This window comes from Lepidochelys olivacea, assembly GCF_965140295.1.
Source record: "Lepidochelys olivacea isolate rLepOli2 genome assembly, chromosome: 5".
NCBI classification, from domain to species: Eukaryota; Metazoa; Chordata; order Testudines; family Cheloniidae; genus Lepidochelys; species Lepidochelys olivacea.
This window is the reverse complement of record NC_140415.1, coordinates 129,719,943-129,737,281: the sequence shown is the minus strand read 5'-3', so window position 1 is coordinate 129,737,281 and position 17,339 is coordinate 129,719,943. Positions and strand designations below refer to the sequence as shown.

The 17,339-nt window shown below is 47.8% G+C and overlaps 1 protein-coding gene across 4 annotated transcripts in view; it reads right to left on the bottom strand.

Moving 5' to 3' along the window:
• The window catches only part of GAK (cyclin G associated kinase), a 145,157-nt gene extending 141,438 nt beyond the window's left edge, over positions 1–3,719 (bottom strand). Inside the window, exon 1 of one of the 4 annotated variants that reach the window (XM_084628028.1) lies at positions 3,441–3,719. In XM_084628028.1, the coding sequence (XP_084484154.1) occupies positions 3,441–3,582 (142 nt within the window). In that variant the 5' untranslated portion in view covers positions 3,583–3,719. The remainder of the gene's footprint in view (positions 1–3,440) is intronic. The other 3 variants (XM_084628027.1, XM_084628029.1, XM_084628030.1) reach the window with 3 other exon arrangements.
• Positions 3,720–17,339: the final 13,620 nt, after the last annotated feature.

Below are 17,339 nucleotides of genomic sequence, written 5' to 3'. Positions count from 1 at the left end.
TTCTCAGCCCTTTCTACAAGGTACTTAGTGCTCTCAATTCCTACTTAATGCAAACAGAGGGAACCATAAACTCTAACAAAAAACTACGTAACCTAACTGCCACTCAACAAAGTTAGCCTGGTGATCGGTGATGTAAAAATCAAATGCAGGCAGGGGGCACTTAGATGTTAGGAGTCTCAAAAGGGAATAGTACAAGATAAGATAACTTGGTTAAAAAAATAAAGTCAGGAACCTTATTTGTAAGTACTGAAGAGAAAGCTAATTGACCACAGTTATGTTTGTTCTTACCAGGAGGCCTCTTAAACACAATCTCAGAGCTGAGATCAATCCTGCTTTAGGCAATGAAACAGGAGAAAGTTCAAAGGACAGAAAATAATTCCTGATTTAAGTGTGGTAACAGCAGGAGGAGGAAAATGCTTACAGCCATCAAAGCATTTACAAGAGAGTATACTTTACAACAATACTTTACACAGCAGAAATCTGTGCACTCTGCAAAGAAAGGGCAAATGTCTTCTGGGATGTGTTGGCAGCCAGTTGGCTCTTGGACAAGTTTAGAAAAGACCAAGTAAGAGTTTCCTAAAATAATTTTGGAATTAAAAGCAACTCAGAGGCAGACCTCTTTTTGAAGCCCACTTAAGGCAGGTCTACCCTTAAAAACTATACATATAAAATGATGGGGTCTAAATTAACTCTTACCACTCAAGAGAGAGATCTTGGAGTCATTGTGGATAGTTCCCTGAAAATATCCACTCAGTGTGCAGCGGCAGTCAAAAAAGTGAACAGAATGTTGGGAATCCTTAGGAAAGGGGTAGATAATAAGACAGAAAATATCATATTGCCTCTATATAAATCCATGGTATGCGCACATCTTGAATACTGTGTGCAGATGTGGTCACCCCATCTCAAAAAAGATACATTGGAATTGGAAAAGGTTCAGAAAAGGGCACCAAAAATTTTTAGAGGTATGGAATGGCTTCCGTATGAGGAGAGATTGATAAGACTGAGACTTTTCAGCTTGGAAAAGAGACGGCTAAGGGGAGATATTATTGAGGTCTATAAAATAACGACTGGTGTGGAGAAAGTAGATAAGGAATGTTGTTTATTATTTCTCATAACACAAGAATTAGGGGTCACCAAATAAAATTAATAGGTAGCAAGTTTAAAAAACAAACAAAAGGAAGTATTTCTTCACACAACGCACAGTCAACCTGTGGAACTCTTTGCCAGAGGATGTTGTGAAGGCCACAACTAGAACAGGGTTCAAAAAAGAACCAGATAAGTTCAAGGAGGACAGGTCAATCAATGGCTATTAGCAGGATGGGCAGGGATGGTGTCCCTAGCCTCTGTTTGTCAGAAGCTGGGAATGGGCGACAGGGGATGGATCCACTGATGATTACCTGTTCGGTTCATTCCCTCAGAAGCACCTGGCATTGGCCACTGTCGGAAGACAAGATACCAGGCTAGACGGACCTTTGTTTTGACCATGTATGGCCATTTGTGTGTTCTCTTGCAAGCGTCTTTCTTCCTTTAATTCTCCTGTATTGTTCCCTGAAAACCGATGAGTTTATCCCCAATTAAAATTGTACATACCAGCCACCACAACTTGATAGTTTGATGTACAGTGAGGGCTCACTGAACATATTTATGTTGCACTCTGACAAATAATCATGACAACACTGCTTGACAAGTAGCAGCAAAGATTTACTCAAGGTTGAATTGGAGTTTACACTTTAGCCTGGTTTTCAGATACTCATCATCACTACCTCAAAAAATTCTCTTTTCCACTGTATTTTCCATTTTTGGGCTAAGGCCAAAAGGGATTTGAAAATTAGAAGATCAAATTTGCCAATTTGAGTAATAAGATGGTGGAGGAAGACAACTTTCAGCTATTGGAAATTATTCTATATATACTTGCACACACAACTAAAACAGTCACCTTGGAAAGCTGCGACTTTCTACTACAAAGACAATTATAACAGTGCAAACTTATAATTTAGGAATTTTTTCACCGTGAAGGTTATTCCTCAAATGGGGCTTCTGGGCATTACTGTAATACACACTATCAGCAGCAGCAACCTGCATAAACTCACCCAGCAGATTAAAAATATATCATGAAGTTAGAAGACAGATTAACATTTTACTTTCTTCCAACAAAGAAAACAACATGAAAGTTTATATGATATTAACATTACAATTTTTATCCTTCAGAACTTTCTCTGAGATATCTTACCTCCTCCACACTACATTTATAGAACATTATAGTGTTCGATGTAAATTTTTTAAATAAAACAGGTACATTTCAGCCTCAGATACGCACCTACAATTTCCAATGAAAACTGCACAAATATATGCAACAGCAATAATGAGTCGTATGTGTGCATTGTAGACAAGTTAACTCCTAGAACCAAATCATATATCCTGACTTGAATGTTTAAAATTAGTAACATTCGTATACCTTTTTTGCACTGAACAGCTTAACAAGTAATAAGGTACCGAACACTCTAGTTTATAGCCTTGGTGCAATTTTTTGTTAGATGTGCAAGTGTGAATATTTCTTTCCATTCCTGATTACACCACTAGATTTAATAAATATTTTAGAATACTTCTACTGTGTAAAAAAGTTAAGATACACACTTGCAGATTAGATATCGAGCAGCTAAAATAGTTTGCACCAAAAGCAACACGCTCATTTCTCCAGGTCAGGGTCTCAAACGTTTTCATATTGTGAACCACTTCTTTACATCTATTCCTCCTATTAGATCTGTCTCTCTCAAGACCCTGCAGACCACCTCTCAGCCCATTTGCAAAACATAACATCCCTGGTACCACAACAGCAAATACTTTTATAGAAATGAAATGTCAAAGAAGCATTTAACATATTTTAGCAACCATATGGAAGTAAAGGAAGCCAGCATCTTGTGACCAGATAATTCTCCAGACCACTAGCAATCAGTTAAGGGCCCACACCACAGCTTCAAATCAGAAAAGATACCGCCACATTTCATCCCGGTCCCACAAATCTAAGGGTATATCCCACTCCTGCTGATGTGGGGAGGTAGGAAAGAGAAACTATGAACAGCAATATGCCAAAGGCAAAACTTGGAAAGGGAGCCAGCCTTCATTCTGGAAGAGGAAGGGAAAAGATGGGTTATTTGTGAGGGGGAGTCACGGCTCTATCACCTTGCACGGACTAGTGAGGGGTTCAGCGCAGTCTCTAGCAATGCTGTGTACAGAGCGGATCGCTTATGTCGCTGTTTGCGCCTCTGTAAGACTAACCCCACCGAACCCGGCGCCGGGGTGTGGCGCCGGCCGGGGGGGGCGGGGGATGTGCAGCGCCCGGCGCCGGCGCTGGCCAGGGAGGGCGTGGGGGGGATGTGCAGCGCCTGGCACCTGCCCCGCAGGAGGGCCCGGCCCAGGGGCGGCGACCCTGCCCCCCTCACCTTCGGCGATGACCCTCTTGATCCGCAGCTTCATGTCCCCCAGCTCCACCGTCTGCCCCACGAAGTCGTTGTGGTCGCGGCTGGCGGCCCCTAGGGAGCCGGGCCCCGCCAGGAAGTCCCAGGCCGACTGCAGCAGCGACATGGTCCCGCCGGGTTAATGGGGGAGCCGGGCCGGCTTCGGCTACTGCCTGCTCCTCGGAACAACAACACCCGAACCCGCCCCGCTGGCCACCGTACCCCGCCGGGGCCCACTTCCGTGAATGTTGCGTCATGTATGACCTCACCGCCCCGCCTCCATTGTGCCTGCCCGGCTGCGGCCGCCCGAGCCGCGCCCCTTTATCGGAGCCACGCCCCCCAACCCTGATCCCGACCGTTTCGCGGCAGGGGCGGCGCTTATATTGCGGCGCGGGGGGGGAGGATGTGAACTCTGGCCGGTTTAGGGGGTCTAGCCTAGTTACCTGCCACTGACTCCCAGGCGCCCGCTCCCAGGGCAATCCCCTCATAGGGGGGTGCACTTACTGGGGGCACGCCGGAGGCATGTGCACACTGGTGTGGGGGGATGTGCACAGGGGGGTATACCCATAATGTGGGGGGGATGGGTGCAGGGGGAGACCCATGTTGTGTGGGGGGAAGACCCATGGTGTGGGGGGATGTGCACCAGGGGGGTATACCCATAATGTGGGGGTGATAGGTGAAGGGGGAGACCCATGTTGTGTGGGGGGAAGACCCATGGTGTGGGGGGATGTGCACGGGGGGGTATACCCATAATGTGGGGGCGATAGGTGAAGGGGGAGGCCCATGTTGTGTGGGGGGAAGACCCATGGTGTGGGGGGATGTGCACCGGGGGAAGACCCATGGTGTGGGGGGATGTGCACGGGGGGGGTATACCCATAATGTGGGGGTGATAGGTGAAGGGGGAGACCCATGTTGTGTGGGGGGAAGACCCATGGTGTGGGGGGATGTGCACGGGGGGGTATACCCATAATGTGGGGGCGATAGGTGAAGGGGAAGGCCCATGTTGTGTGGGGGGAAGACCCATGGTGTGGGGGGATGTGCACCGGGGGAAGACCCATGGTGTGGGGGGATGTGCACGGGGGGGGTATACCCATAATGTGGGGGCGATAGGTGAAGGGGGAGACCCATGGTGTGGGGGGATGTGCACTGGGGGGGGGAACCCATGGTGTGGGGGGATGTGCGCAGTGGGTGCAGGGGGAGACCCTGGTGCGGGGAGATGTGCGCAGTGGGTGCAGGGGAAGACCCATGGTGTAGGGGGATGTGCACGGGGGGGTAACCCATGGTGTGGGGGGGATGGGTGCAGGGGGAGACCCATGGTGTGGGGGGATGTGCACGGGAGGGGGGAGACCCATGGTGTGGGGGGATGTGCACACGGGGGGGAACCCATGGTGTGGGGGGGATGGGTGCAGGGGAAGACCCATGGTGTGGGGGGATGTGCACGGGGGGGGGAACCCATGGTGTGGGGGGGATGGGTGCAGGGGGAGACCCATGGTGTGGGGGGATGTGCACGGGGGGGGAACCCATGGTGTGGGGGGGATGGGTGCAGGGGGAGACCCATGGTGTGGGGGGATGTGCGCAGTGGGTGCAGGGGAAGACTCATGGTGTGGGGGGATGTGCACGGGGAGCGGGGAGACCCATGGTGTGGGGGGATGTGCGCAGTGGGTGCAGGGGGAGACCCATGGTGTGGGGGGATGTGCACGGGGAGGGGGGAGACCCATGGTGTGGGGGGATGTGCGCAGTGGGTGCAGGGGAAGACCCATGGTGTGGGGGGATGTGCACCTGGGGTGAATGTGCACACACAGGGGAAGGGCTGGAGGGGGTGGAATGCGGGGAACCCATGCTGGGGAGAGGCACATGCACACCACATGTATGTTTGTGGGTAACCCACTCCTGAGGGGATCAACTCACCTGAAGGATGGGAGGAGACCCCCTCACCTTGGATTGTGTATGGCAGAACCCCCTTACCTATGGCTGCACTCACCTGCGGGAGGGGGGGAATTAATGGGGGGTTCACACTGGGTGTGTGGGAGGGGACTCAGTCACCTCAGGACAGAAGGGGCGGGGAGGAACACATTCAGAGCTGCAGGAGAACCAGAATTTGCATCTTTGACGCTGGCAGACAAGGTGCCAGCTCATGCCAAGGCCCCAGGCCTTACTGAACAATGACAAATGCATAGCTGGAAACCAGTCTGGCTTACGTGTATCGTTTAAATAGATATTAGAGTTTTGAGAATGTGTTTAGACTTAATGGAATGCTTGTTGGATGCTGCATATATTAATCCTTATTGTATCTGTGTCCCATGTTATAAGGTAATGTTTAAATGTTTGCTCTGTCACCATAAAAATATTTGCTAAGACTGTAAATCCCACACAGTCAGAGGAGAAACATTACGAAAGGTGAAATACTAGTTTACCACAAAAGCTGTTACCACCTCCCCATCAAACGAAAGTCTACAGACATCAGACAAGCCGTTGTGGACAAAATACTTTGATTGCTTTGCCTGCACCCCGGAAGAGGGTAGGTGCCCAAGTCCTCATCCCCTCACAGTTGGAATGCTGGGGGAAAGAAATAAAAATGCCTGCTAAGGAGAAATTGGTATCTTTATGCTGTCTGGACTCTGAGAGGCAAAGATTTCTAAACACAAGAAGGAGATCCCCATGCCATTTCGCTTGGGTTACCCCTAAAGAACATAAAAGCTTATTTCTCATATAAGCTTATGTTACCTTTTGAACTGAAGATTGTACCTCATTTGTGTGTGTATATTTATGTCCTTTAACTTTGTAAATACCTCTCATTTCTTTTTCTTCATTAATAAACCTTCAGTTAGTGTGTTACAGGATTGGTTACAGGCTTTGTCTTTGGATTGAGATCGAAGTACTGTACATTTGACCTGGAGTAAGTGACTGATCCTTTGCGACTGGGAGTAACCTGAACATTACTCCTGGGGGAATTCTGCACAAATTCATGTTGCCCGCAGATGACTTTGCTTCCCCGCAGAAAAATGACTTTCTGACAGGAAAGCAAAGGGAAGCTGCAAGAGCAGTCATGCACCACTCCCTAGCTGCGCAGGTACATTGTTTCAGACAACCGGAACAGCTGGCAGAGCTGGGGACACTCCAGCCAGTGGCTCCTCCCCTGAGCTGGGCAGGGCCCCAAGGTGTTTCTGGGGTAGGCCCAGGCCTTGTGCTGTGCCAGGGTTGGGTGGAACCTAACCACTGAATCCATGTCCTGGGGGTGGGGGCTTTGCTGGGTGATCTCCCACCTTGATGCAGCCTGTGCTCCACACTGCAATAGTGGATCCTCTGCATTTATTTATTGACAAATAAAACTTGCAGAATTTTTAATTTTTTGGCACAGAATGCCCTCAGGAATAGAACACTGTTGTGATATGTGGCATAAGCAACCATCTATCACAAAGTCCAGCTTGCCTAGGCGGCAAGATAGAGAATGCCCAATGGGACTGTCTAAGACTCCATGATAAGTCTGTTAGAGTGCTTTTGGAGTTCACATTTGTTACTGGGTTGGTAAAGAAAACACAACAGTTTCAGGTTTTTGACCTGCTTGTTGACAGTCTGCCCTGAGGTTGGCACTCAGGGTCATGAGCCACTCCAAACAGTGTGACAACATCCCATATAAAAGTTTACCCCTCCCCCGCCAAAAAAAAGCGGGGGGGGGGACGGTCCCAATTGGAATGCCAAGTCAGGTTTGTGAAATTTTCCACAGGAGGGACATTTTTAAAAATTCCATGGCAGTCAGGGAGCCAGATCTGGCAGTGAGCAAGGCAGAGTGACCAGCTGGTTTTCCATCAGATGTTTTGATGGAAGTGATGTGTTGGCCCAGCACTTTTCAGTAGTATCAAATCAATATTTTCTGACAGAAAACTAGGCCAGCGGGATACTTTCAAGTAACTCTAGCACCAGTCACCTCAAGAAGCATGCGGTAAAAAGAGGGTTTGAGGCACTCAGATGACCACAGTCCCCATGAAACCGAAGTCATGTAGCCCAAGACACAGCAGGAGTGTGAGGTGCTACCCCTTAGGGGAATGCATTGCGGGATGGGCTGGGGGAATGGTGCAGGAGACAGATGACAGGTGTAGAATCAGGTTGCAGTATCTGCCAGTGGATGCGTAGGAGGGAAAGGCTCGATGACTGGGATGGCATGGGTAGGAGCTGCATGCATAAATAGCAACAAGAAGCAGGCATGCTTAACATTGTTCAGCGGTGACAGAACTCATTAAGCAACAATTGCCTTGTTTACTTCTTATCTCTGGCTAGTATCAGCTGTTCAAAGTTCCTGCGTGCTGCACCACAGAATACCTGGGACCTTCTTTGTGTCTTTATCCATGGGGATCCCACTGATAATGCACATACACCTCACGCATGCAAAGATTGCTGTCATTTCTCCACCCATATGCACTGGAGCCCCACATCTCATGCCTCCCAACATGAGGGCAGAATGGCCTCAAGCATCTCTCCATTCCCTCTGCTTGCCCATGGCAGGAGATCAGAACTTGGTAGAGTCCGCTTTTTACCCTGAAGTGCCCTCGCATCTCATCAATTTTGTAAATGTTATAATTATTGTAATATTAGTTATTCCTATAATTAGTTTAGAAGATTGATCTGACTTAGGCAGAGAAGCCAACTCCTGGGCATCTGTACAACTGCAAATAGCAAGCCTTATTTGCTAAATATGACAGCGCTATGAGATATAGTAACAACATTCATTGACAAGCTCTCTGGAAGTGAGCTGACTGGCAATCTACCATTCCAGAGGGACAATTAGGAGCCAGAATTTCCCCCAGAGAGCCCTGAACACCTCTGATACAGCATCTACATCAATGTCTATAGACATCACCATGTGATGGGAAACACGAGGGATTCCCAGAGCAGTCCAAATGACTACAGAAGATTTCCCCTTCAAAGGTTGAGGTCACGGTGAAATGTTATCCAAGGGGTTATTAGAAAGCAAGTGAAATCTTAACTCTCTCTCTATATATATACTGAAGATGTATAGTTTAGACTTCCCCCATAATTGTTTTCAAAAGGATACCATACTGATTTATTTAACAATGCAAAAATAGTAAGAGGTAGTTCTCATCATGAACTAGCTGTGAAATATTAAATTTTACCTCATTTCTCAGCATCTAATTAAAAAGTTACTGCTACAACAGTAGCATGCATATTGGCAGCACAGGATTGCAAGCCCAGCCAAAAACACTTCAGAAGTACAGTTCAGAAGGAAGACAAACCCATCCCTGAGGTTTGGATTTATTTTGTTGTTCTTCTGACTCATGCTAAAAGCATGAGTCACCAGAGCAAACAGAACAGGTTCTAACTGTTTTTAATCTTAGTATCCTGGTTCTACATACAGAAAGCCTCTCTCCCTTTGGAGACCAGACAGGTCCCTTATTCCCAGAACAGATTTGACAACATAGGGGAAGCCACTTACTTTGCTTGGCTGACACTTCTGCTTCAGTCATTTTCTCCCTAACCCAGACAAACCAAATAAGAAAAGAAATAGTGCCCTTCTGCTTCAAGGGCCTCCCACTACGCAGCAAGAAGCATGTGGTTTTGAAAGCACTAATCTCAGTCCCCTGGCTGAAATATCTGATATCTAGCTCCACTGTTTATTCCTGGCTATATCCCACTGTCTTGTAGACAGGGACATGTTTTTATTGTGAAGAGGTGTTTTTTTAACTATAGAATTTTCTCCTGTTACTTGCCAGAGTACACCTCCCCAGAGGGTGAAGTCCAAAAATAAAATGCCTAGGCTATAATTTGCTCTTAGGGTATGTCTACACTACGAAATTAGGTCGAATTTATAGAAGTCGGTTTTTTTAAAATCGGTTTTATATATTCGAGTGTGTGTGTCCCCACAGAAAATGCTCTAAGTGCATTAAGTGCATTAACTCGGCGGAGCGCTTCCACAGTACCGAGGCAAGCGTCGACTTCCGGAGCGTTGCACTGTGGGTAGCTATCCCACAGTTCCCGCAGTCTCCGCTGCCCATTGGAATTCTGGGTTGATATCCCAATGCCTGATGGGGCTAAAACATTGTCGCGGGTGGTTCTGGGTACATATCGTCAGGCCCCCGTTCCCACCCTCCCTCCCCCCGTGAAAGCAAGGGCAGACAATCATTTCGCGCCTTTTTTCCTGAGTTACCTGTGCAGACGCCATACCACGGCAAGCATGGAGCCTGCTCAGGTAACCGTCACCCTATGTCTCCTGGATGCTGGCAGACGCGGTACGGCATTGCTACACAGTAGCAGCAACCCCTTGCCTTGTGGCAGCAGACAGTACAGTACGACTGGTAGCCGTCATCGTCATGTCTGAGGTGCTCCTGGTCGCCTCTGTGAGGTCGATCAGGAGTGCCTGGGCAGACATGGGCGCAGGGACTAAATTTGGAGTGACTTGAGCAGGTCATTCTCTTTAGTCCTGCAGTCAGTCCTATTGAACCGTCTTATGGTGAGCGGGCAGGCGATACGGACTGCTAGCAGTCGTACTGTACCATCTTCTGCCGAGCAGCCATGAGATGTGGATGGCATACAGTCCTTCTGCACCGTCTGCTGCCAGCCAAAGATGTAAAAGATAGATGGAGTGGATCAAAACAAGAAATAGACCAGATTTGCTTCCCCCTCTCCCCTGTCTAGGGGACTCATTCTTCTAGATCACACTGCAGTCACTTACAGAGAAGGTGCAGCGAGGTAAATCTAGCCATGTATCAATCAGAGGCCAGGCTAACCTCCTTGTTCCAATAACAACGATAACTTTGGTGCACCATTTCTTATTGGAACCCTCCGTGCAGTCCTGCCTGAAATACTCCTTGATGTACAGGCACACCCTTTGTTGATTTTAGCTCCCTGAAGCCAACCCTGTAAGCCGTGTCGTCAGTCGCCCCTCCCTCCGTCAGAGCAACGGCAGACAATCGTTCCGCGCCTTTTTTCTGTGCGGACGCCATACCAAGGCAAGCATGGAGGCCGCTGAGCTCATTTTGGCAATTAGGAGCACATCAACCACCACACGCATTATCCAGCAGTATATGCAGCACCAGAACCTGGCAACGCGATACCGGGCGAGGAGGCGACGTCAGCGTGGTCCCGTGAGTGATCAGGACATGGACACAGATTTCTCTGAAAGCATGGGCCCTGACAATGCATGCATCATAGTGCTAATGGGGCAGGTTCATGCTGTGGAACGCCAATTCTGGGCTCGGGAAACAAGCACAGACTGGTGGGACCGCATAGTGTTGCAGGTCTGGGACGATTCCCAGTGGCTGCGAAACTTTCGCATGCGTAAGGGCACTTTCATGGAACTTTGTGACTTGCTTTCCCCTGCCCTGAAGCGCATGAATACCAGGATCAGAGCAGCCCTCACAGATGAGAAGCGAGTTGCGATAGCCCTGTGGAAGCTTGCAACGCCAGACAGCTACCGGTCATTTGGGAATCAATTTGGAGTGGGCAAATCTACTGTGGGGGCTGCTGTTATGCAAGTAGCTCACGCAATCAAAGATCTGCTGATATCAAGGGTAGTGACCCTGGGAAATGTGCAGGTCATAGTGGATGGCTTTGCTGCAATGGGATTCCCTAACTGTGGTGGGGCTATAGACGGAACCCATATCCCTATCTTGGCACCGGAGCACCAAGCCGCCGAGTACATAAACCGCAAGGGGTACTTTTCGATAGTGCTGCAAGCTCTGGTGGATCACAAGGGACGTTTCACCAACATCAACGTGGGATGGCCGGGAAAGGTGCATGACGCTCGCATCTTCAGGAACTCTGGTCTGTTTCAAAAGCTGCAGGAAGGGACTTTATTCCCAGACCAGAAAATAACTGTTGGGGATGTTGAAATGCCTATATGTATCCTTGGGGACCCAGCCTACCCCTTAATGCCATGGCTCATGAAGCCGTACACAGGCAGCCTGGACAGTAGTCAGGAGCTGTTCAACTACAGGCTGAGCAAGTGCAGAATGGTGGTAGAATGTGCATTTGGACGTTTAAAGGCGCGCTGGCGCAGTTTACTGACTCGCTTAGACCTCAGCGAAACCAATATTCCCACTGTTATTACTGCTTGCTGTGTGCTCCACAATATCTGTGAGAGTAAGGGGGAGACGTTTATGGCGGGGTGGGAGGCTGAGGCAAATCGCCTAGCTGCTGGTTACGCGCAGCCAGACACCAGGGCGGTTAGAAGAGCACAGGAGGGCGCGGTACGCATCAGAGAAGCTTTGAAAACCAGTTTCATGACTGGCCAGGCTACGGTGTGAAAGTTCTGTTTGTTTCTCCTTGATGAAACCCCCCGCCCCTTGGTTCACTCTACTTCCCTGTAAGCTAACCACCCTCCCCTCCTCCCTTTAATCACCGCTTGCAGAGGCAATAAAGTCATTGCTGCTTCACAGTCATGCATTCGTTATTCATTCATCACACAAATAGGGAGATGACTACCAAGGTATCCCAGGAGGGGTGGTGGAGGAGGGAAGGAAAATGCCACACAGCACTTTAAAAGTTTACAACTTTAAAATTTATTGAATGACAGCCTTCTTTTTTTGAGGCAATCCTCTGTGGTGGAGTGGCTGGTTGGCCGGAGGCCCCCCCACCGCGTTCTTGGGCGTCTGGGTGTGGAGGCTATGGAACTTGGGGAGGAGGGCGTTTGGTTACAGAGGGGCAGCAGTGGCAGTCTGTGCTCCAGCCGCCTTTGCTGCAGCTCAACCATACACTGGAGCATTCTGGTTTGGTCCTGCAGCAGCCTCAGCATTGAATCCTGCCTCCTCTCATCACGCTGCCGCCACATTTGAGCTTCAGCCCTGTCTTCAGCCCGCCACTTACTCTCTTCAGCCCTCCACCTCTCCTCCCGGTCATTTTGTGCTTTCCTGCACTCTGACATTATTTGCCTCCACGCATTCGTCTGTGCTCTGTCAGTGTGGGAGGACAGCATGAGCTCGGAGAACATTTCATCGCGAGTGCGTTTTTTTTTCCTTTCTAAGCTTCACTAGCCTCTGGGAAGGAGAAGATCCTGTGATCATTGAAACACATGCAGCTGGTGGAGAAAAAAAAAGGGACAGCGGTATTTAAAAAGACACATTTTATAAAACAGTCGCTACACTCTTTCAGGGTAAACCTTGCTGTTAACATTACATACATAGCACATGTGCTTTCGTTACAAGGTCGCATTTTGCCTCCTCCCACCGCGTGACTACCCCCTCAACCTTCCCCCCTCCCTGTGGCTAACAGCGGGGAACATTTCTGTTCAGCCACAGGCAAACAGCCCAGCAGGAACGGGCACCTCTGAGTGTCCCTGAAGAAAAGCACTCTATTTCAACCAGGTGACCATGAATTATATCTCACTCTCCTGAGGATAACACAGAGAGATAAAGAACGGATTTTGGTTGAATGCCAGCAAACATACACTGCAATGCTTTGTTCTACAGTGATTCCCGAGTATGTGTTACTGGCCTGGAGTGGTAAAGTGTCCTACCATGAAGGACGAAATAAGGCTGCCCTCCCCAGAAACCTTTTGCAAAGGCTTTAGGACTACATCTAGGAGAACCGCAAATGCCAGGGCAAAGTAATCCTTTCACATGCTTGCTTTTAAACCATGTATAGCATTTTAAAAGGTACACTCACCAGAGGTCCCTTCTCCGCCTGCTGGGTCCAGGAGGCAGCCTTGGGTGGGTTCGGGGGGTACTGGCTCCAGGTCTAGGGTGAGAAACAGTTCCTGGCTGTCGGGAAAACCGGTTTCTCCGCTTGCTTGCTGTGAGCTATCTACAACCTCCTCATCATCATCATCTTCTTCGTCCCCAAAACCTGCTTCCGTATTGCCTCCATCTCCATTGAAGGAGTCAAACAACACGGCTGGGGTAGTGGTGGCTGAACCCCCTAAAATGGCATGCAGCTCATCATAGAAGCGGCATGTTTGGGGCTCTGACCCAGAGCGGCCGTTCGCCTCTCTGGTTTTCTGGTAGGCTTGCCTCAGCTCCTTCAGTTTCACGCGGCACTGCTTCGGGTCCCTGTTATGGCCTCTGTCCTTCATGCCCTGGGAGATTTTCACAAAGGTTTTGGCATTTCGAAAACTGGAACGGAGTTCTGATAGCACGGATTCCTCTCCCCAAACAGCGATCAGATCCCGTACCTCCCGTTCGGTCCATGCTGGAGCTCTTTTGCGATTCTGGGACTCCATCATGGTCACCTGTGCTGATGAGCTCTGCATGGTCACCTGCAGCTTGCCACGCTGGCCAAACAGGAAATGAGATTCAAAAGTTTGCGGTTCTTTTCCTGTCTACCTGGCCAGTGCATCTGAGTTGAGAGTGCTGTCCAGAGCGGTCAGAATGGAGCACTCTGGGATAGCTCCCGGAGGCCAATACCATCGAATTGTGTCCACAGTACCCCAAATTCGAGCCGGGAACGTCGATTTAAGCGCTAATCCACTTGTCAGGGGTGGAGTAAGGAAATCGATTTTAAGAGCCCTTTAAGTCGAAATAAAGGGCTTCACTGTGTGGACGGGTGCAGGTTTAAATCGATTTAACGTTGCTAAATTCGACCTAAAGTCCTAGTGTAGACCAGGGCTTAGTCTGATTTGTTATTATAGTTTCATATTTTTTATGCATAAGAAAGGTTAAAAGCCATTATGTTTACTGTATGTGGTTTTATATAAAAAGCTTACGTATCTCTTTCCAGAAGATGCCGGTTTTGATCGAGGCCAAGTGTATAAAATTGTAGCTACTCGGTATTGCTAAAGTAAATTTTTTTCACTAGTCCCTACGTAGATAACTGGAATATTATAGGCAGTGCTAGCAGCAGCTTCTATAATTAAAGTTGCCCAACACTTCACAGTATAAGGTTCCATTTTAATTGCTTGTACTGTAGTCAAAACTTTAACCAGTTATGCTGAAGATTTATATACACCAGGGGTCTCCTTCAGGCCAATGATTTTGGGGGAAAAGTTTCCACTAAACCAGTTGAGCCATTTTCACAAAGCAAGTTAAAGAAAATTATGCCATTTTGCCCATGGTAAGAAGATTCTTAAGATGGTTTTGCAGAGAAGGTCTAGCACCTCTAGATTTTGCAACAGAGCCTGAAATTTGGCAGGGGGAGGCTGTGACAGAGTGCTGGGAGCTAGCACCTATTGAAATCCCAGGAGTAGGTAGCCCCATCAGAAGGCTCTTCCCCCAGCCTAAGGGAAGGAGGCACTAAAAGCCAGGGTTCATATAAAGTTGGGGGATAACAAATGACAAAGCAGGAACGGGAGTGTGGGTTACAGGGTCAAAAGCAGGGAGCCAGAAAGGGACACCTGAACAGAGAACCACGGACAGCGCCCACTGCTCCTCGAAAGCATCCAGGGACCCAGTGGACCCGGCCCAGAGGAACTCTGTTTGGATACATGATCTAAAAGAGGAGTGGAAATAGGCCCCATTGTCGCAAAGCTCCTCCCCATCCAGCATCCTCCTCCTGGTATGGTGGATGGCAACTTCATGGGGCCACAGATAGGGTGTGCATAAATCAGGAGGTGTGAGTAAAAGTGCAACCTGGTGAAGAGGCTACTTGTGAGTATTAGAAGGCAGATCCAAGAAGAGCACCTTGCACTTGTAGTAGAAGGTGGTGAGGTTTGCAGTAGTTGCTAGTTACTGTGGGAGTTTATTCCACAGTCTCAGACCAGTCTCAGAGAAAGCGGTCTTCTGCACAGATGAGCTCTACTGTTAGGGTAAAAAGGATGATTGTGCCAGAGTTGTTGCCCATGGTCTTCAAGGCAGAACTTTGGGCAATCATTTAAAATGTACTAAGTATCAGAGGGGTAGTCGTGTTAGTCTATATCCACAAAAACAACAAAGAGTCCGGTGGCACCTTAAAGACTAACAGATTTATTTGGGCATGGGTCAATGTACTGGGTCAAGACAGTTTACTGCTTTGAAAATGAGGCCCAATACCTTGAATTTGATTACTCCTTAGAAAGCCAGTGTAGAGCACAGGCCTGATGTGCTTGCAATAGCCAGTGTTGCTGAGGAGGTGTATAGTAGTGTTCTCTATAAGCTGGAGTTTAGTATGGGCTGATAGCTGCATGGCCAGGTATATTGCATTGCTGTAATCCAGACAGGAGCTGACAAGTATGTAACACTGAGGCATGGTCATTATTTACCGGGATGGGATGGAGTTGCCTAGCCAGGAACACTCATTAACTCGTGTCCATTAAATAAGGCCTGGGACAACACACAGGACAATTGAAGTAAAACAAAGTATTCAGGGAGCACATTCTATTCTGTACACTAAATAAGGCAGCAGGCCTGTGGAAAAGCTAGTATGTTATTATGTAATTTAGGGCTGTAATGCATGCGCCCAACAGGGATGAATTAAGGTTTCAGAAGCAACCTTAAATCAGGCATTCCTAAGCTTTTGAGTTCTTGACTTTACAACCTTAATATTCTTTTAATGTAGTTTTTTGGATGTAATTATTGATATATTCTTAATGTTACATAGTGCTCTTCATTTGGAGAGCTGTGCATTCTAGAACCACAGCAAGACTGAAAAGAGTCAATCCTCCAGGAAAAGAGAATGAACTAACCCTGCAAGAAATGGATCTTCACTATTCTTTCTTTCCACCAAGTTGCTGGTTGGTTCTTGATCCCAAAATGAGGTGAGAGAAAAGAGGCCTCATGCCTGTCTACTTAAACACCTTTTACATAGAGTCTAGTACTTGTACTGAATCCTGCCCCAGGAACATCCAGTTCTGGGGGGGCCTAGGTCAACTCTTGACATTCAGTATCCTAACATTTTAACCCCAATATTGCTAATGGTGTTGAGAAAGCTATTTTGAATGATTCCAGCACCATTGTCAACCGCTCCATTTATGTATCTCCAGACAATATTTTGACATGCGCATATTAAAATGGATGGTTAAGCTAGAACATGTTCTCCTCCTGGAATGGGTGTATCTAGTTCAAACTAGATTCATTTTGGATAAAGACACAGGGCCCTGTCCTGCCCTTGTGGGCACAGCGAAGACTTCCATTACAATCAATAAGATTGCTTCTGCTTATTCAAGGGAAGAACGGGGTCCTCCCTGCATAACAAGAGTGACCCATAACATTGTTTTGATTAATTGGGCGTGCATTTGTCAGTAGAAAGTTACTGAGGCAAGAACAGCTATCCAAATGCAAGCAGACTAACATGGCTCTAGGAGTTGCCCAAGTCAAGGCATACATGAAGTGGACCTGCACAGCTGTTTTACTTTTGCATTTGAGAGCAACAGACCAGTCACTACCTGCAGGGAGGAGCTCTCTTCTACCTCAATTGAGATTAGTATCGCAATTCAATTACTTGTGTTTGAGGTGAGCGCTGCACTGAAGGAGGGAGGCCCTGCCCCCCTCTTTGGGTTGCCCTATTGCTAAATTCCCCTCCATTAATCAAAATGGCTACAAAACTACACATGGACAATATTCTATATTAGTTTAGAACAGGGAGATCATTTGCTCATCTGAAAGAGGAAGAATGTTCTTTCATATGTACTAGCCTTGTAGTCCTTGAAAAATTAAACAATTGTGCATCTCATGTTAATTTTGATTTACGTTTTCAGTCACTTGAGTTTACAAATCATTTCTACAACAGGAAAATGTTTATATTTCAAAACTTGGGTAGATTAAACTCATTCAGTTCAGAGTTTACACATAACCAAAATTAAAATTTAGGACAGCCCAAGCACAGAAAGTTTCAGGGCAATGAAGACTGGGGGCCTTGTCTACATTTAATATGCAGCAAGCTGGGGTATGAATGGACATGGCACTCGCCTATCATGCACTAACAGACCATGTGGACCCAGCTACCACAGACTATAAAGTTACAGTGGGAGTACACCAAACGGCACTACAGAACTTATAGTGCGTGGAAGCTGGGCCCACATGGCCA